At 40.2% G+C, this 21,179-nt stretch overlaps 1 protein-coding gene and 1 long non-coding RNA gene across 11 annotated transcripts in view; one reads left to right on the forward strand and one right to left on the reverse strand.

Annotated features, from left to right (window-relative positions):
- Positions 1-17,521, forward strand: part of WDR31 (WD repeat domain 31) — a 28,974-nt gene extending 11,453 nt beyond the window's left edge. For all 10 annotated transcript variants that reach the window (XM_007475009.3, XM_007475011.3, XM_007475015.3 and 7 more), the window contains 6 exons: positions 2,393-2,537; positions 2,642-2,742; positions 5,388-5,455; positions 6,617-6,758; positions 7,898-8,060; positions 12,889-17,521. In XM_007475009.3, coding sequence (XP_007475071.1) covers positions 2,393-2,537; positions 2,642-2,742; positions 5,388-5,455; positions 6,617-6,758; positions 7,898-8,060; positions 12,889-13,049 — 780 coding nt within the window. In that variant the 3' untranslated portion in view covers positions 13,050-17,521. The remainder of the gene's footprint in view (positions 1-2,392; positions 2,538-2,641; positions 2,743-5,387; positions 5,456-6,616; positions 6,759-7,897; positions 8,061-12,888) is intronic.
- LOC103092169 (uncharacterized) lies at positions 2,437-6,618 on the reverse strand. The gene is made up of 2 exons (XR_458319.2): positions 6,350-6,618; positions 2,437-2,739 (listed from the first exon to the last, which is right to left on the reverse strand). It is a non-coding gene; the product is annotated as an uncharacterized LOC103092169 (long non-coding RNA).
- Positions 17,522-21,179: the final 3,658 nt, after the last annotated feature.

Raw genomic sequence — 21,179 nt, forward strand, 5'->3', positions numbered from 1 at the left:
GGAATAGCTTCAGATCACTGAAAACACTTTGCAGTTTCCCAGATACAATTTAGTCCTCTTTCTTCTTCCTATTCAGTTCTATGTCTAACTCATTATCCAACTGCAGTACTCAGCCAACATACATATGCTGATGAATGATTAATGGCCTGCTCATCCAACTCTATATATAAGCATTCTTTGTATACTTTTGGAGGGTTTGCATAAATTAATAGGTCCATCTCTTTTGAATGATTATGAATCTTATTAAATGTAAACTCTGTGGTATTTTTGGACTTGATGCAATCAGATCAATTCCATCCAAGGACAGGCACATTTGGAGGGTTTCACTATTCATAGGGAATCCCTCTTACGTTTGGCTCTTACATAATCATCATAATCATATCTTCCATGATTGTGGGAAATATCTTTGAGAAGCACATATGCACATACTTATTTGTATATATATAATGTACATATGCATATATATATACATATACATACATATATGTCCCTGTTTGTTGCTTTGCTTCTTGATATCACAAATCAGAAGATTGTTGGACAAAGTTATCTCTATGTTTGCATCAATCAGAAATCTTAATAGGGTTTTAAGTGTGCAGGGGAAATGCACACTCCTCATTAGAGGAGACCCTGTAAGACTATGTTTTGCTACCATATTGAATGCTTTTCATAATCAACAATCAACACAGTGGGAACTCATTCTCTGCACCTTTCAATTAACTATGATTGTGAAGGATTGGATGACAATTATCTGTGAAAATATTTCAGTTTCCATATCATTTTTCTCTAAGAACACATTAGATACATGTATAGATTATCCATATCAAGATTTTTAAAATAAGAAGATAGGTTTAATAGAAAAGTAATTGCTGATTATCTTTAGGGAGATAATGATAGAATCAGACTCTTCTCTTTCTCTTGGCATCTTTTCCTACTTTAAATGTAAGGCAGCTTTTTACCAGTAATTTATATAATTTATATAGCACAGGAATGCTGTTAAGCAAGATGATGAAAGACAGTGACCTTTCCCCCTTGAATTAGTTTTGTTCCTATACTTTTCCCCCCTTCCCCTCACTATTATGTCCAGCCAAATTGGCCTCTTCATTTTGTTCACACACATCACATTCCCATGGTCTTGTGCAGGCTTTTTCCCATTCCTGGAAGGTAATCCCTCCTCATTGCTTCCTCTTCCTCTCCTTCATTTCCTTCAGCTCAAACACCACCTCTTTCACAAAGCCTTTCCTGATTCCCCTCACTTAATACTTTTCCCAAAAAATTACATTGTATTTACTTTACATATACTTAATATCTCCTTATATGTGTCCATGTCATTTTCCTTGATGGAATGTAAGGTCCCTAAGGGCAAAGACCATTTTCTTTTTGTCTTTGTATGTCCAGAGCCTCATACAGTGCCTGCATAGAGGAGGTACTTAATAAATGTTTATTGCTTGATTGAGGTGGAGGGGAAACAGATGACCAGCCTGAATACTACATCAGAACCCATGAAATGTTAGAAATCCTATATTAAGATGGAGCCATGTACACACTTTCTTATTTCCAGTCCTAGGTCTATCCATTTCTGTTTCTACCCTGAATGCAGCATCATGGAACAAACCTGCTGTTTCTCTCAGTTCTAAGGAGCAATTACTTGTGCCCCAACACCTCAATCTATAGCTACAGTCCTTCAGAACAAATAGTCTCAAGGGAGGCCTCCAGCATATTAGGTAGATACCCTTCTAAGTACATATGGAAGGACCTGGACAGGCCTTGTACAGAATTAAAAGGCATGAATGAGAAGCCAGTTCCATCAGTGGAGGCAGGAGTTCCTTTGAGATCTATACATGCTTCAAAATATTAAAGGATCATTTTCTCCAGTAGATTATCAGTTCCCTCACTATAAGCCAAGAGGACCATCAGTTACATTAATGTTTATAGATGATCATCTTTATCACTGTCTGCCCTTAGCATACTCTTCCCCCATCACTGGAGAGGTGGAAGGGGCCATAGAGCACTGAAGCTCCTTTTGTATTTCTGTATTTGTACTTTGTATTTATATTTGTTTCTTGGGTTGCTGTGGCCAAAGCTTTCATCACCAGGCATCCAGATTTTTTTGTAATGAGTTTTTCCACATTTAGGTTATTCCTTGGACACTCATGTAGTTTTGTAGACCTTCTCAGTTTTGTAGAACTTCCAAAAGATAGTTGTATTAGCTTGACTTTCAAGAGCCAGTGACCACCACCTTGCTACAATCAGGAATATCAATAGGATTTTTATGGGAAAAGTAATTAGTGTTCTACGTTTAATAAGAGAATCATGCACATAGCTTTTCTCTCTTTTTGAAATTGTCTACCCTGAACATAAAACTGTGGATCTTTTGCCTTATTTTTTTTAACAGGTAGCCTGTGTTTTAGGATCAAACCAATTTTTCAGTGCATCTCGTGACAAGACAGCAATAATGTGGGAGTTTAATGGAAATTTACAACCAGCACAACAGTTTCCAGGCCATGATATGGTTGTTACTGGATTAGCTGTGAATCCAGGTGAAGCTTACATTAAACCTGTTTCTAACCTGCAGAGCTTTTCCTTTTGAGTGTGCTTTCCTAAATTCCATTTAAAATTATGATCTTTTCAAAACCATTTATAGATTCTTCACAGATATGTACTGGTTCTCGGGACAATACACTGTGCCTGTGGGATGTAAGCACTGGAGAATGTCTTCAAAAGGTTACCATTTCAAGAAACCTGGTAAGAAATTGGAAAAAAAAATCCATGTCTGTAATAGGTAGCATGATGCAGAGGCAAGAACACACCAGATGGGAGGTCAGTGGGTCTCTGGGGCCTATTTCCAGCTCTGCTACTGACTAGCTGTGTGATACTAAACAAAAAATCTTCATCTTTCTGGGCCTAATTTTCCTTTTTATCTTTTTGTTTTGATTTGAAAATTTTAATTTAATTAATATAAGTTAGAATGTTTTTCCATGGTTACATGATTCTTTTTTTTTTAATCAAATGAAGGATTAAAAATGAAAATATCTAAGATAGGGGCAGCTAGATGGCTTAGTTATGGTAAACCTATGGCATACCTACCAAAAATGGCATGCAGAGATCTCTCTGTGGGCACATACACCATCTCCCACCAGAGTTAGTCACTAGAAAGGTAGAGGGACTCAGTGGAGCTGCTCCCCTCCCCGTCTCCGCCACACCTCCCTGTCCCTCTGTTCAGCAGCTCAATGGAAATACTTACTCCCTCCCCTGAGTGGAGCACGAATTTAGCCACTCCCTTTCTTCCAACCCTGTCTGGGGTAACGCAGTGGCAGGTGGGAGGTGAGGGGAAGGGATGGCACACAGTGTCTAAAAGGTTTGCCATCACTGGCTAAGTAGATAGAGCTCAGTCAGGCCTGGAGTTGGGGGGAACCTGGGTTCAAATTTGACCTCAGACATTTCCTAACTGTATGACCCTGGGCAAGTTAACTTAACACCACTTAACACTTAACCCCAGTTGCCTAGTCCTTACTGTTCTTCTGCCTTAGAAAGCAAAGGTTTTAAAAAAAATAAAGAAAATCTCAAAGGATTAGCCCTAACAGTACTGTTTCTATGATTCTACATAATAATGATAGCCAATATTTATGTAGCATTTAAGGTTTATAAAATACCCTACATACCTTCTCATTTAATATAGTAATGCATTGGCTTTAAAAGCTTTCATCATTCCTGATTATGAATCTGCTGTATACAGAAGATTATCCAAAGTAGCTCCTGCCTTTACTTAGATGCATGGATTCATTATTTCCTGATTATAAAGACTAGATCAATGATGATAAACCTTTTAGTGCCCAAACTGCACCCTCATGCCACATGTGACAGCCACCCCTTTACCCCAGACAGGGAAAGGAGGAAGTGCTCCCATTGGGCTGCTTGGCAGAGGGATGGATGATGAGAGAAATTTCCTCAGGAGCAAATAGAGATGGGATGGGGAGCAGCTCTGACACACATGCCATAGGTTCACCAACAACGGGACTAGGTTATAAGAGAAAATTCACTGACCCATTGTTCTCCCCTTTACAGAAAGAACTGTGTTAATTTTGAAAACTATCATATATGCCCAAACCAGCAGGGGGCCACATTAGTAATGAGAAAAGATAGAATTCTGGCTTCCCTTGGATTGAGTCCTCAGAGATGCAGTAGGTTTGGCCATGGGTTTATTTATTTGGCCTTCCAGACTCCCCTTCAAATCATCTGGGCATAGGTTTTAGACACTGCATTTTTTGCATTAAGAACTGCCCATAATACATAGGGCCTGATAACATGGATCATCAGATAATATTTTAATATGAAAAAAATAAGAAAAGAAAAAAACAACCCTGGGATGGAAGGGAACAGATGACAGGAGAGAAATAGGGTGACTTTGCTAACTAGTTGCAGTCAGATTACAATCAGGAATAGTTTATAGTGTGATCTCTGGTTGATCCCCATAAAGAAAGGATTTGAAGTTAGGGAAGGAGGCTTGTCAACCAGGTAGTAGAAAATTGTTACAGTTGTATAAATGGCAGAGACTGTATAAATGCCTGCATCATTTGTTGGGTTTTACAAAGTAATCAGAAAATTTTATTTTTGTGTCTGACATATAGTGCCTTTCCTGAGCTACTTTCATTCTTTTTCCCAAATTCTGAAATTAATTGTGTAGGAGAGCATGAGATAGAGAGGAATAAATGAATCGTTATTACATAGAAGATGCTTGGAAAATGTTTTTTTACCCATGCTGGGTTAAAAAAGAAGACAGGCTGCAAATTTTACAGTGTCTTAAAAGCATGTTTGCTAGCTCTTTGGGAAAATTATTATATTATTATTATTTTTTTTAATTTAGTCATTTTAGTCCAGTTTCACTCTTCATGACCCTATTAGAGTTGTTTGTTTGTTTTTTTTGGCAGATACTGCAGAAGTTTGCCATTTCATTCTTCAGCTCATTTTACAGATGAGAAAACTAAGGCAAACAGTTAAATGACTTGTTAGGGTCACACAGCTAATAAGTGTCAGAGGCCAAATTTCAACTCAGGAAGATGATCCTGACTGCTGGCCTGGTGCTGTATCCATTGTGCCAGCTAACTGCCTACACACACACACACACACACACACACACACTCACACACACGAATAATATATGGATATTATATAATATAGTAATATATAACTGATATATAAAAATAAAATATATAATAGAATATAACATATGAATCATATGATATAATAGTTATTATACACATTATTAAAATATTATAATTATCTATTTTCTATGGAACAATGATTTGCTAGAAACTATGGAGAGATTATGAGAGAGATTAAGGAGTTTGGTAGGATTTTTCTTGAAGTTTTTAAAAGTTTATTTCTTCTAGGTCACTCATCTGTGTTGGATCCCTAGAGAACCACTTATTCTCCAGACCTCCGAAGATAAAATCATCAGGTGGGATTGCTGTTGAAGTAGAGATCTGTAGAGCTCACCTTGATAGTTTTTGGAATAGAGCATCTGGGTGCATGCTTATATGACTTGATTCTTGTCCTTTATTGTTCACTTCATTCCTCTGCTGAACCTTCTGGCTCCTTGAAATTTCATATTTGGCCCATGTACTACCCTAGCTAGGAGACCCCTACAGTCTGCAACCATGTCCCCATGATTGGAGGAGCTTGTTTTTGCCTGATCTCTTCTCTCCACTTAGCTGCCTAATACTTCTTTGTGACTGTACCCTTCACCTCTAACAAAAGACCTGTTTTTAGCTTCAGGTTTCTTCTTTTTTTGGCAGCTGAGGGGCACAGTGGATAGAATTCTGGGCCTGAATTCAGGAAGACTTGTCAAGCCACTTAACCTCTTTCTGCCTCAGTTTGCTCAACTATAAAATGGAGATAATAGCATCTAATTCCTAGTGTTGTTGTGATGATCAAATGAGATAATACTTATAAGGTGATTAGCATAATGCTGGGCACATAACAGGCGTTTATAGCTTATTCTCTTCTTTCCCTTTTGGTGCAGAGATCACTATCATCACGAAAATAGCTTAGAAAAGAGGTAGGATGGGAAAGGTATTGCTTTTAAATGTGGAGCAGAGTTAGAATTATAATTAATGGAATTAAGAGAATAGTGTATATTCATAGACTCCACATAGAAAGTGCCGGAAACCATGCAAGAAGATGTAATGGAAATAATCCCATGAATTGAGTCCATGCGTAAATTAGAGACTATCTGTAAATCTTCTATATCTGATTTTTAGAATAATACCTAGCTCTATTAGAATGATTTCCTTATCACATACAAAACAGATCTCATGGTTTGCTTAGAGCCCAGTCACCAGTCCCAAATTACCTGGAAAAATTAAGTCATTTTATAAATCTTGTCAATTAAAGCTTTGAATAGAATATTCCAAGACGTCAGCAACTGCTTTCATTTCTTAGTGCCTCTGCACCAGTAGCCAGCTCTGTTCCAAGGAACCTTGTCGCCTAGACAACGCAGGACATTCCATTCTGTTCTGGTTCTGCAGCAAAGAGCCAGAGATTTTATGCTAGCAGATTCTCTCCTGTAGGCATATTGTAAATGTTTAACCTACTTTGTTAGCATTCCTTTCCATTTCAGAATTTGGGACAGTCGAGGGTTGCAAGTGGCTCATAGATTTCCTATAAAGCAGCATATTCAGACCTATTGTGATGTCAGTCCAGATGGTTATAACTGCATTTCCTGTAGCAGTGGCTTTGAAGGGGAAGGCTGTGAAGCAACGGTAAGAGATTATACAGAGAAAAAAAATTAAAAAGTGACTCCTGCAACATGACAGCTCTTCAGATAGTGAAAACATGGCTTCTTAAACCCCTTCTACCCACTATAAACATTCCTCACTCTTCCACCTGTTTCTTAAAGGACGTGGTTGCTAAACCTTTCACCATCTTGGTCTCACTGCTCTGAATGTGCCCTGGTTATTAGTATACCCTTCCACCAACCAAGCAGACTAATACCCAGGTTGGGGGGGGCCTATTGCCTCCCTTATTCTGGACATTATACTTCTTTTTTTTTTTAAACCCTTACCTTCCATCTTGGAGTCAATACTGTGTATTGGCTCCAAGGCAGAAAGAGTGGTATGGGCTAGGCAATGGGGGTTAAGGGACTTGCCCAGGGTCACACAGCTGGGAAGTGTCTGAGGTCAAATTTGAACCTAGGACTTCCCGTCTCTAGGCCTGGCTCTCAATCCACTGAGCCACCCAGCTGCCCCCTGGACATTATACTTCTTAAAAAATGTTTTTTAATCCTCAATTTCCTTGATTCTAAGATAGAAGACTGTTACATGTTAGGCAATTGTGGTTAAGTGACTTGCTCAGAGTCATATAGCTAGGAAGTGTCTAAGGCCTAATTTGAACCCAGGACCTCTTGCCTCTAGTCCTGTCTTTCTATCCATTGAGCCATCTGCCTACCCCAGCATTATATTTCTTATACATCATCTGCACAGTGTGACTAAAAGACAGAGGCAGTATGCTTATGTCTTCTACTCATATACTTTATACTTATAGCAAGGACCTCTTACCCATTAATTTTCTTAAGCACCCCATAGAGATCCAGTACAGGGTACTTTGGGCAGCAGGGCCACTTCATGCTCTCCCTGGGCTATAGCTGTCTGTTTGGCAACAATCTTTCCCCTAATAAGAAGAGTTTAAAGTATTCACATCAATGAAACCTATAGAATGCACATTCCTTATACAATATTCATGAATGGCCAATGCCTTGAACATGGTATTCAGTAAGTATTACTCAGTGGATGGACAAAATGGTGGAGGACTGGATGAATGTCCTGAGAAATAAAGCAGATAAGAGACTAGAAGAAAATATGTAAAGTGCTTCCTTTTTAAACCTTGTGTCATTATGTTGCAGTTGTGGGATCTACGACAGACTAGAAGTAAAATATGTGAGTATAAAGGACATTTCCAGACAGTGACATCCTGTGTTTTCCTGCCGATTGAGTTAATTCCAACGCCAGCCATTGCTACCTCATCATTTGACTCCAAGGTGAAGATTTGGAACAGAGATACTGGAGGTGAGAGACCTATCATACATTTCTCCAAAAGCCCCACAGCAGAAATAATTACTTCTTTTAATCATTTTATCATTCTCCTTGCACTGGTTTAATATATCAAATATGTAATTTGATGCCTGCCTCATTAGAAGTCTAACTTCCAAATGATTATAGAGTCACACTAAGATCCTGGGAGCCCTGTCTCCCTACCCCCTTGGTAAATAAATGCAATAATAGTGGTACGTTGCAGGTATCATCACTCCTGAGTCAGTTAAATAGCCTTTTGCATTTTAAATGCATCTTGTATCTGTGTATATAAAGTCATATTCCTTATGTCATATTCACATGTAAAATGTAATACTCAAAATAATAGGGAGCTAGGTGGCTCAGTGGATAATAAAGAGCTAGCCCTGGCGTCAGGAGGATCTGGGTTCACATTTGGCCTCAGACACTTCCTGCCTGTGTGACCTTGGACAAGGCATTTAACCCCCTTGCCTAGCCCTTACCATTCTTCTATCTTGTAACTAATACTTAGTCTTGATTCTAAGACAGAAGGTAAGGGTTTAAACAAACCAAAAAGTGCTCTCCCTTTCACAAAAGCAGCTTGGATGTTCAGATCTTGGTAGCATAGTTAACACTTCAATGCACAAGAGAACCAAAAAGCCAGAGGAAAAAACATTTCAGGAAACATAGTTACCCAGATTAATAGGGGTTAGCACATTCTGTCCTGTATGCTAAGTACATACAGTTATTTAGATTCTATTTAGACAATAACTAGAAAACTTTGAATCCTATTTCTTATACATAAATCATTCAGAATACTTATTTTTCAGAAGTAGGAGTTAGCTTGACTCCTGGAGCAAAGATGTAAGGGCATGAGGCAAAATTGTAGTCAGTCAAAAACAATGTGAACAGGAAAGGTAACATTAGAATGTGTGAGCTTTGAGTGTGAGTGTAGATTTTTTCCACTTTGAGTTCATTTTGTAGTGATTATTTGCTCAAATAATCCATAGGGAAGACTGGCAAAACTTTTGGATTTGTCCACAAAACTAGATTCAGTGGCCTTTAAATGACTATCTCTTAGCCAACTGGAGCAAGACTCCAAGAAGATCTTTAAGGATGAGTATCCACACTTTCTCTCATTACCTGGGCTCCCCCAAAAGCAAAGATTCTCTCCATGATCTCTTTCAGAGACAAGTCATTGGAAGTCCTCTCAGTTTCCCCACAGTTGTCAGTTTTTAATACATGTTTAGTAAATACTGTTTTAGCATTTGATTTACCCTCATTTATTACAAATTACAAATAATGAGAGTTAGGAGGAACCTTAGAAATGACAGGAGAGCATTGAGGCTCAAAGATAAAATGACTTATTCCAAATCAGAGTCATTGATAGAGCCAGGATGAGAACCTGAGTCTTCTCATTCATTCTGTTTCTGAATTTATAAAAATGTCTTTGCATAGCCTGGCCCTGGTGTTTACAATGCCCTCCCTCCACTCATCCTTCTGCTTTCCAGACTTCTTAGCTTCCTACTACTTTCTACCTGAAGTCTTTCTTAATTCCTCCAGTTGTTAGGGTTTTTCCCCCTCATCAAATTATTTCATATTTGCTTATCTATATGTCCTATATTTCAGTAGAATATAAGCCCTTTAAATAAAGACACCATTTTGTGTTTTGTTTTGTTTCTTTCCTAGTATAACACCTTACCAATGTTCAAATTAACTCCATAAGCATTTATTAAGTGCCTTCTTTGTGTCAGGAAATAGGCTAAGTGCTGAGAATACAAAGGCAAAAACATGCTCTTGTCCTCAAGTTGCTTATAGTTTAATTGGGGGAGATAATATGCAAATAACTGTGTGCAAACAAGATATGTACAAGGGTAATTTTTTCTTAAACCTTTACTTTCTGTCTTAGAATTGATACAAGTACTGGTTCTGAGGCAGAAGAACAGTAAGGGCTAGGCAGTGGGGGTTAAGTGACTTACCCAGCATCACATAGCTATGAAGGATCTGAAGCTAGATTTGAACCCAGGTCCTACTGACTCTACCCTTGGCTCTCTAACCACTGAGTCATCTAGCTGTCCCATAAAGGTAGTCTTAGAGAGAAGCCACTGACATTAAGGAGACCAGAAGAGCCTTCTTGAAAAAATTTTAGCCAAGATTTAAATAAAGGAAGCCAGGAGGCAGAGTTGAAGATGGTTACTTTGATAGCTAAGTGAAGGGCAGTCTTGAGGCAGGAAGATCAACCAGAAGGCTGCTGCAGTGATGAGGACCTGCACCTGGGTCATAGTGTATCAGAGGAGAGACTCAGCTGTAGAATCCACTGGGTCTAGACTGGCTCTGGAGGGAGGATAGCGTGAGTTGAAGATGACACCCAGGTTGTAAGCCTGAGTACCTAAGAGGAGGGGGATGCCTGTGACTGTATTGGAGAAGTTAGGAGAGAAAGTTTTAGGGAAAAGATAATGATTTCAGCCTTGGACATGCTGAGTTTTAGTTATGGGGCTTCCAGTTCAAGATGTCCAGTAGGCAGTTGAAGATGCGAGATTGGAGCTAAAAGAGATAGAACAAATGAAACTCATCTGCATAGAAGTGATAATTGACTTTATGGGAGCTGAGGAGATCACCAAGTGAAATAATATGGCAAAAAAAGAGAGGAGAGGTCCAGGACTGAGCCCTTGGGGACACCCTAGATTTACCAGACCTGGCCCAGATGGTGATCCAGCAAAGGATACTGAGAAGGAGCAGTCAGAACCCTAGGAGAAGAACAGTGAGAGAGGAGTATAAAGGACTAGAGATGCATTGAGGAAAAGGAGAGACTGACAATGTTAGAGGTTACAGAGAAATCAGTCAAGATGAAGATTGAAAAAAAGGCCACTGGATTTAGCATTTCAAAGATCATTCAGCATTTTGGAGAAAGGGGTCTCAGTCAAACAAAGTCAAACAGAAGTCAGATTGCAGCTTTAAAAAGAAAGGGAGGGGGGCAACTGGATGACTCAGTAGATTGAAAGCCAGGCCTGCAGATGGGAGGTCCTGGGTTCAAATCTGACCTCAGACACCTCCCAGCTGTGTGACCCTGGGCAAGTCACTTAACTCCCATTGCCTAGTCCTTACCACTCTTCTGCCTTAAAGCCAATACACGGTATTGATTCCAAAACAAGGTAAGGGTTTTGTTTTGTTTTAAGAAAAAAAAAGTGAAAGGAAAGGAGGTGGAGGCACCAAATAGAGACAGCCTTCTCAAGGAATTTAGCCCTGAAAAGGAAGAGATCTAAGATGGTAGTCATCAGGGATGCACAAAGCAAGGGAAAGTTTTTTTGAGGATGGGGAAAACACAGATGCTATTTTGTAGGCTATAGGGAAGTAGCCAGGGACCAGGGAGAGATTGAGAGAGTGGGGATGATAGAGGGGGTGATTTTCTGGAGAAGATGAGATAAAATGGGATCATTTCTGCATGTAGAGGATTTGCCTCAGCAAGGAGAAAGGCCACTCTATGATGGGAGATGGATAAAAGAGGCATCTGAATGATATGAGATGAGTGAGGGAGAAGAGGGAGCTCCTGAGAAATGGCCCAGTTTTTTCAATGAAATAGGCAAGGTTCTTAGCTGAGAGGGTAAGCCATGAGAGAATTGAGGCAGGGCTGAAAGAACCACTATAGAGTGACTTGATTAGGGAGGCATGACGGCTGTCTTGCTGCAATGAGGCCCAGATTGAGGTGGAAAATGTTGACTGATTCCTTCCAGCTCCATTTAGCAAGAGAACAGGAACTGAGGCAGCAGATAGTAGAAGAAATCCAAGGCTGGAGCTTGGCAAGTCATGACTGATGACAGAATAAGAAAGCGAGGGACTTGATAGAAGAGCCTGTCTAGGGTTGATCTGAGTTCACCACGGAGTCAGGATGGGGATGAGAGGAGAATGTGGCACTAATACAGGTGTGATGGCTCAGGGAAAAAGGGCTAGAGGGCCTGGAAGTCACCAAGAGGAGAGAGAAAAGGGTAAGGGTCATAAGGCAGAGTGAAAGGTAGAATTACAGAAAAGTAAATTAGAAAAGAAATAATGTTTCCTGAATGTAGAAATGGAACATTTGTGGGGTGATGGCAGGAGCAAGGGTCTGACCCCGCCTGTGTGAGGCTGAAGTGGCATGGAGAAATAGGTCATGGGAAACAGTGAGAAACCAAATTACAATGTATGGGGAGGGAACAACATGGATGTCAAAGCCTCCTAGGATGAAGGCACGTGTTAGAAAAGAGAGAACGACTGAGCCACTGATTGAGCTCTTTGAGGAAGGAAGGAGAGTGTCCTGGAGGTTGGTAGATAACAGCCATCAAGATCTTGAATAGTAGTAGCTATGTAATAAATGCTTGTCCAACGTATGCTGATTAAAATAAAGCTTTTTGGTAGCTATCTCAAAGGATTATTGTGAAATTGAAGTGAAATAATATATTTTAAGTGCTTTGCAAATCTTGAAAAATGTTTGCTAGTATCATTGTATTATACGAGAGTATATTGTAGTGTACTATATTATACCCCTATATATTTATGTCCTGTATACCTCATGAAGAATCATGATGTTGTGGATGGAGGGCTAGTCTCCAGGCCAGGGCTCAGAACTGCTAATTACCTTCCATCTTAGAATCGGTACTGTGTGTTCCCAGGCAGAAAAGTGGCAAGAGCTAGGTAATGGGGGTTAAGTGGCTTGTTCAGCGTCACACAAGCTTCCAGAACTACTTCTGACACAAACTGGCATCTTTCTAGTGTTCTAGGCAACTCTCTTAGACTGTAGATTATGAAAAGATGTCCACACCTGCATTGTTTGCTCACATTTCCAAAGAAACTAACGGTTTCTTCCTTTCTCTAGCCTGCCTTTTTACCCTCCCTCTGGATGGATCTGGCCCTTTGACTTCTTTGGCCGTCTGTGACCTCTCCTTCCTACTTTGTGCAAGTTTCAACTCTGGAATTCATTTACTCAAGATCAATAACATCAAAGGACTGCAGATGCAGGAAGTAGCCAATTTCTGATGCCCATTTTCTTCCTTTATAAAGGAACTTGGGCAAAAACATATCCTGGAACCTCTTCTCTCAGTGTAAGCCTTTTTTTTCCTTGTTGTTTCCATGCCACAGGACACAGTTAGGAATGATACACAGGTGCTAGCACAGAGGGGAAAACAAGTCCATTGTTTTAAAAACAAGATCGTTTCATTAAGTTGACACAAATACATGTCAACTTTGAAATTCTTGAGCCAAACTTCATCTAACAGACTCTGATTTTAATTTAACTCTTTTGTCTCCTTGCCCCACCATCCACAAGTAAGTTTGTTTCTCAAACTGTAACTGCTTTGGTTGTAATAGGTGAGAGGTAGATAGAGACCAGATGAAGAGACCCCCCCTGCCAATTCTAGTCAGCACCTTCTCTGAAACACCATCATAGAGGGCTGCCCACAGGTTAAGGGACTTGCCCAGGGTCACATAGCCAGGATGAGTCAGAGGCAGGACCTGAAATTAGGTCTTTCTGACTGAGACCAGCCTCATACCAAAGGAAGATGTAGCCAGTTAGGAAGGAACAAATAAACATCCTAGGAGTAAAGGTGGAACTTGGTGGAAATTCATATAGGTCCCATCAGACATTCAGGGGCCTAATCAGTGCTTTAAACTTGGTGGAGCTAAGTCCTGGCTCTTTGGGCTCTTGTCTCTTCCTTTTTCCTTTGACTCTGACCCCATTCTTACGAGTTCCCGTAGACCCATGGTAACTTATAGGGACTAGGAGAAGCAGTAAGAAGTATGAGTATTTAGGGGCAGCTAGGTGTCTCGGTGAATAGAGAGCCAGGCCAAGAGAGACAAGAGGTCTTGAGTTCAAGTTTAGTCTCAGACATTTCCTAACTGTGTGACCCTGGGCAAGCCACTTAACCCCAGTTGCCTAGCCCTTACTTGCTCTTCTGCCTTGGAACTAATACTTAGTATCAATTCTAAGAGAGAAAGTAAGGGTTAAAAAAAGATGGAAAAAAATGGGGAGTATTTGAATTTCCAATTCAAGGAGTAAAATAGCAGGAAATGTTGATGAAATGACTAGTCAAAGAAGTGGATTTGGGGAATAAGCTGGCAATTACTTAATTAGAATATTTTGATCTTCTTAGATTTACCTCTCTCAACTAGATTTACAGAACAGAAAAGTAACCTGTGCAGACTGAGCCTACTCCAGATAGTGAGTGCCCTATTCGAGAGCCTACCTCAGAGAAAGGATACCCATTTTATATCTGAAATGTCCATAAGAAATGAAACATCTGCAGTTGTGTGACTCAGTGGATAGAGAGCCAGGCCTGGATTCAAAAGGTCCTGGGTTCAAGTCTAGCCTCATACACTTTCTAGCTATGTGACCCTGGGCAAGTCACTTAACCCCCATTGCCTAGCCTTTACTGCTTTTCTGCCTTGGAACCAATACTTAGTAATGATTCTAAAACAGAAGGTGATGGTTTAAAAAAAGAAAAGAAAGAAAGAAATGAAATATTTGGTTGTCTTTGGACCCTGGGATTACTGGATCTTTACATAGAACTCCTCTCTCTTTTCCCATTCATAGCTTTAGCATTAGGTTGCTTTATTCTTACTAAGTTACAGAAACCAAATGGTGGAGGAGAAGTTTAGGCAGCAAAGGTCAATAAGTTTAAAGAGGGAAACTGAACCAGAGCTAGGAGCAGAGGGGAATTGTGTGCTTTGTGATTTTGAAAATCCTGAGCTTAATGTATACCAGGTAAAATGAGCATTTATGTAAAATAGACCAGAAAAAATGGGGATCAGACATGAAAGTAATACAGCTGACTTTCCTCTTACATATCCAATAAATTCAGCATGTCACCTTCAAAGCTATTCTATTATTTCCTTCGATCTTTCCTTTTTTTCATGTACATTAAAAAATATATATATCTCACTGACCCTCTTGTTTTTCTTTTTCTTTTTTTTGCAACCCTATTGCTACATTCCTCTTTTCCCCCTTCCCCCATTAAAAAAGAAAAGCCTTGTAACGTAAGTTTAACATTAACATTGGCCATGTACATCTTATTTCTGAACCTTGGGACCATCACCTTTCTCAGGAGGGGAAAGCAAAGCTTTAATGGATGCTGAACAAAAAGCTTCCTCTTCAGGTACTAATTCCCATTCTCTTACTTACAAATACCACTAAAATGTTAATCCCAGGTTTTCTAAATATCTACTTCACTTCAACTCAGTAATATTGAACCTAGTCAAAGGGTACTTAGCAGGTAGACATAAATGCCAGTTTGTTTTTTTAAACGATTATCTTCCTCTTAGAATCAATACTGTATATTGGTTCCAAGGCAGAAGAGTAGTGAAGGTTAGGCAATGAGGGTTAAGTGACTTGTCCAGGGTCACACATCGAGGAAGTATCTGAGGGCAGATTTGAACCCAGGGCCTCCCATCTCTAGGTCTAGCTCAAATGCCTGTTTTCAATAAAGGTTTTTATGCTCTCATTTAGAGCAGCCTTCCTTGCTCCATAAAATATAGATTCTCCCTGAGCAAGACCATACTTAAATCATCTTAGACAACTTTATTCGTCTCAAGAGTAGAATATTACATACTCTTTACTCTCTTTCTGTCTTATTCTCTGTCATATGCCACTGTCTTTTGACTTTCCTTATAACCCTCTGAATTCTCTTTGAACAGTTTAAGCATCTTGCATTGTTTTCTCTTCAGTGGAGATGGAGGAATAGCCTACTGTACTCAGTAAAACAACTAAACTTTCTTATTCTAATTACTTTAACCTTTCCTCATAACTCTTATGTTCTAATTTTATTTGCCTCTGAACCCTATCTATAGTCCTATCTCCTGTAACAGAGCTCCATTTGTAAATAATCCAGTTAGCCTAAGCAAACATGTAAACCACCTTCTACATGCATGCAAGGTATTATTATCATAGGTAAAAAAACAAACCAAGACTGCCAGTATAGTCCCTGTTCTCAAGAAGTCTGTCATCAGCTAAGGTAATCTCCTTGAGGGTGTTCTACCTACATATAAGGTGGGATGCAATAAAGGCCAAGAGGGGCTATAACACATAAGACAAGAGAGGTCACGTTACTGATGGTGGCAGCTATTTTTGCCTGATTGACTTTCTTCCTCCTTTGAGCCCAAACTAACACATTCAAGACATTTCACTCCCTGAAATCTCTCTGCCATATGGCAGGCTCCATCTTTGAAGCTGACATCCTCATTCCTAGAAGTAGGAGAGAGATCGGGTAAACAGGACCAGGGGAGCAGGCTCAGTCAGGAAATTCTAAGCGAGTCAGGTCCAGCCATGATAGATCTGAAAGAATTAAAGGGAGAAAAACTTGCTGAGCTAGCTCTCAGAAAACTGCCTTTTCAGAGCAGTCATTTCTCTCTGTAGTTCTAGCACTGGAGTCACCATGGCAGCAGCTCCTGCTTCACTGGGCAGCTCTGGACCTAGAATGGAGACCTACTAGTGGTGGGGGGAAGGGTAGTAAAAAGAACACTGGATTTGGAATCAGAGGATTTGGATTCAGAAAGCAGTTCTGCTGCTCACTAGGTAAGCCTCAGTTTCCCCTTCTGTAAAATGAGGAGGCGAGACTAATTGACCTCTGAGGTCTCCTTTGTTTTGAAATCCTCTGATCTATTTAAGTTTTACTTGGAAAAAAAAAGTTAACCTACCAATGGATGATCAGGATCCTATTTCCAGGAAAATTATGTGTTTGCTAAGCTATGTGCTAAAAGGCCAATAGAATTTGCTTACAGTGTATTTCCCTGCGATTCAATGAATGCTTTTGGAGCACCCATTATACTCCCATCCCGTTCAGTCTACTCTGAATGCCCCGAGCCAGACTGTCTAAGACCCAAAGGTAGGTAGGTCTCTCTTAGGAACAGCATGAACTCTTTTCTGCCAAGAAGAGTTTTATAAGTTGCTACTTCAGTTATCACACAATCACCAGCTCCCAAAGAGGGTTGATTTGTTCTCAGGTAATAGTTTTGGCATTTGGAGAACTTGTCCCATTGTATCCTAAGAGGAGTGTGATTGTAAATGTTTTTGTTTGAAATGTGAGTGAACAGAAATGTTCTAGGTCTCCATGCAGAGGTTGTATTTAACTTCTCAATAATGACTTGGAGAAAAGAACTTGACTTGATCTGTATTATTAAATCTGTATTATTAAATTTAAAATTAAATAATTGTTTTTACATCTGTACTGTGGTTCGTTATCAGCATAATATATTGGCTGCTTTAGGTTCTCTGTGAATTTTTATGTCTTTTCACGAGTTGATTGATGAATTATATATCTACTGAAAGTTATCAATCCATTCACTTGACTGATATTTATTGAAAACCTATTCTTTCCAAGCACTGATGGCACTTTTGTTTGGCATTGTGAAATCTGAGCCTACCTTTCTTTTGATCAAACATTTATTTCATGTGGCATGTTTTTTGTATTAAATAGTAGTGATTTAAAATAAGTGAATAAAATTGAAATCCCAGACAACACGTAGTATTTGTGTGTTTCTGAAAAAAAAAAACTGCAACTAAATTCAGTTATTTCAAAAACATTTTATGAACTCATCCAATTTACATATGTATATAATATTAGTTGCCTTTATTGATATATTTTGAATTCTGAAACAGGAGCTCCCTCACTTCTTCCTAACTCCCTTAATGCCCTTTTCTCCTTTTCACTTCTCATCAATCTATAGAGTATATACAGTTAAATAAGACCAGTTGTAGCATTATTCACAAGGGGAACAAGGCACTTTCACTTTGGGTGCCAGAGAAAGAAGTAGAATTAATTGACATAAGTTGCCCTCTTTCTTATCCCTGCCTAATTGTTTGTGTCTGTATACCAACAGCAGTAAGATTGTAACAATACCTCGAATTTCCTATGCTGTAAGGAAGGGAAGGAACTTAGCAGAGCCTAGTCCAATTCCTAATGGGAAAACAAAAATTCAGAGGGAAGAAACTTGCCCAAATCCATACAAGTCAGTGACAGAATCAAAACCATGTCAATATTTACTGTCTCAGGGATGGGGGAGGGCACGGAGGGAGAGAATCTGGGTTGCAAAATGTCAGATAACAGTTGTTTAAAATTGTTTATACATGTAATTAGAATAAAAAAAAACAAGCTCATGTCAACCCATGCCAACTTCTCTAGAATGAATAATTCCAGTTGAACTAACTTTTCTTCATGGATCTTCATTTCCCTTTTGTCTCTGTGGCTCTCCTTCCTACCTCTCCATCAACAGGCCTTAGGAGAGTTCTGCCTCACCTGGACCCTAGAACCTCACTCTGCCAGGCTGAGCTGTCAAACAAGCGAAATCTGAATGCCCACACCAAGATATGCCCCTGGAAGGGGCCCCTCTACAGGGGAGGAGACAAGATAGCCTTGTTTGGGGAAGTCATTTGTATATGGACTGGATGATAAGCAAGGCCAGATGAAAAGGAGATAGAGAATGACTATCTTCCACACCTAGAGGACCTGGCAAAACTCTGTACAGGAGGGGCTGAGCCTCAGGGTATGATGGCCAGTCACTTTGTTTTGTTTTGTTCTGTTTTGTTTTTTATGGCTAGAGCTTGTGTGATTACTCTTTTTTTTTAATTACTAATTTATTTTTTTGGTTACATGCAGAAACAATCTTTGACAATTATTTTCTGATATTTTAGGATTCAGTTTCCTATCTCCCCCAGGCAGTAAATAGTTTTAATAGAGATTATATCAATACTTTTGTGCAATCCATATGTTCTTTTGATCATGGTGGGACACCGGTTCTGACTGAGCCAGCTGCTGCAGACAACCAGGAGCCAGCCATTCCAGGGTAACCAGTGTCTCTACTAGGACCAGCTCAGCATGCTGGCCCAGGTATGGTGGAGGGGCTGGGGCTGGGTGGATGTAACACAGTATTTCCCTCCAGCTAGATACCAGGTAAAGTTTGCAGCCATGAGGGGATTTGCCTAAGATCTCCCAGGTCAGTGGGAGCTTTCAGAGGTCCCCCTGAGGGGCTCAGGGTAGCAGGTTCACAAAAGGAACAAAGGGAAAGCTGGCCTGACTTGAAGAAAAGACAAATCCAGGACAGACATTCCATGTAGAAGGTGTGAGCATGTAGGAGAAGCAGAGATCTCTGGAAGTCTCTATCATAAGTGCAAGGCACTCTGGGATGGGCCTCTTCAGCATCTCTCTGGGTTCAGTCAGACCTGGAGGGAAGACATCTTTGTTTTTCCTTTTTAAATCCTTATCTTCTGTCCTAGAATCACTACTAAGTGATAATAATTGGTTTCAAGGCAGAAGACTGGCAACTGGGATTAAGTGACTTGCCCAGGGCCACTCAGCTAGGAAGTGTCCAAGGCCAGATTTGAAACCAGGACCTCCCATCTCTAGGCCTGGTTCTCAATCCACTGAGCCATCTACCTGCCCTCTAGCAACAGGGGAAAAAAAAAAAGCAAAACTGATCTAGAGATGGGAGGTCCTAGGTTCAAATCTGTCAGACACTTCTTAGCTATATGATCCTGGACAAGTCACTTAACCCCAGTTATCCAATTTTTATTGCTCATCCGTGTTGGAACCTATCAATTCTAAGAAAGAAGAACGTAAGGGTTTAAAAAAAAGAAAAAGATATAGGACTGGCTATCTCAGGCTCCTGAAGTGAAGGAATCATTGAGAGGAGATGGGGGGTTAGAGAGAAGAGGTAGTCCTTAAAACAAATTTCAAATTTTCCTGGAGTTGGCTCTTTCCCCTCATCTAAAAATCACATATCCCCACGCCTTCTCTATAGAAGCTCCACAGATAGCCTTGGTGTAGAGAAAAAGCCCTGGACTAAGGAATCATTCCCCAAATTCCCCTGTATTTTAATCCTAATTCTTTGGCTCTCATTTATTTTGTTGACCTTGGGAAAATGCCACTTTAAGTCTCTGCAGCTGTTTCCTCTTTTGCGGGGTGAGGGTAAGGAATAACCCCCTCCTGCCACCCCTCCCAAAGCTGCAGGAAAGCTCCGAGGAGATAGGATCTGGGAGACACCCGGAGCTCCTGCTTGCTTCTGGGAGCAAAGAAATTCCATTTAATGCTTAAAGTCCATCACAAGTTGGCTGCAACCTGCCTTCCCAGCCTTATTCTAAGTTAACTTGATTCTGTTCCTCTAACACGTGATCCCAACCTCTGTCTTTGGGTCTTTGTCCAGGTTGTCCTCTAATATCTGGAATGTGCTGCTCCCTGGCCTTTGCCCCCTTAGAATCCCAGCTTTCATTATTATATTTTTAAACCCTCACCTTCTGCCTTAGAATCAGTACTGTGTATGGGTTACAAGGCAGAAGAGTGGTAAGGGGGTTAAGTGACTTGCCCAGGGTCACCCAGCTAGGAAGTGTCTGAGGCTAGATTTGAACCCAGGACCTCCCGTCTCTAGGCCTGGCTCTCAATCCACAGAGCCACCTAGCTACCCCCTGCTTTCGTTATTTTTTAAAATAACATTTTATGGTTTGGATCATATAACTTTGGAAAACTGATATGGAAATGTGTTATTACATGTAATTGGTAAAATAACTAAACTTATTTCCCCCCATTATATATAAAAACAATTTTTTAACATTTTTTTAAAGTATTGAGTTCAAATTCTCTTCCTTCTTATGACCCTCCTCCCTCCGTCCCTCCCTGGCCTTCCTCCTCCTCTGACGTGAAGCAATCTGATAATGATTTTATATGTGCAATCATTGAAAACACTTTCCCATATCAGTTGTCTTGTCTCAGCTTTCTTTAAAACAGCTCAACTATTTCCTGGGACATGTGGCCCATTCTATTCACTCAAGCTGCCATTGCTTCCCCTGAAGACCTTGATTTCATTATGTATACACTTTGCATGTTCTTTAATGTGTACCCGTTCTCCCAGAGAGAATGGAAGCTTCCGGAGGGCAGGAACATTCCATCCTGGTCTTATGTTTAAAGTGCCTGGTAGAATCACAGGATTCTAAGAGAGAGCTGGAAGGGACCCCAGCAGATGTCTCTAAAGGAATCTACCCCAGCATACCCCAAAAGTAGCCTCTAGCTTTGGCTCAAAAAGGCCCAGGAGATAGGATCCTCCCCCCTCTGGGGTAGCCCGTTCCATTTGGACCACTCTAAACCTTAACGGCAGCTAGGTGGTACAGTGGATAGAGTGCCTGGCCTT

The sequence above is a fragment of the Monodelphis domestica genome, chromosome 1 (genome assembly GCF_027887165.1).
Source record: "Monodelphis domestica isolate mMonDom1 chromosome 1, mMonDom1.pri, whole genome shotgun sequence".
NCBI classification, from domain to species: domain Eukaryota; kingdom Metazoa; phylum Chordata; class Mammalia; order Didelphimorphia; family Didelphidae; genus Monodelphis; species Monodelphis domestica.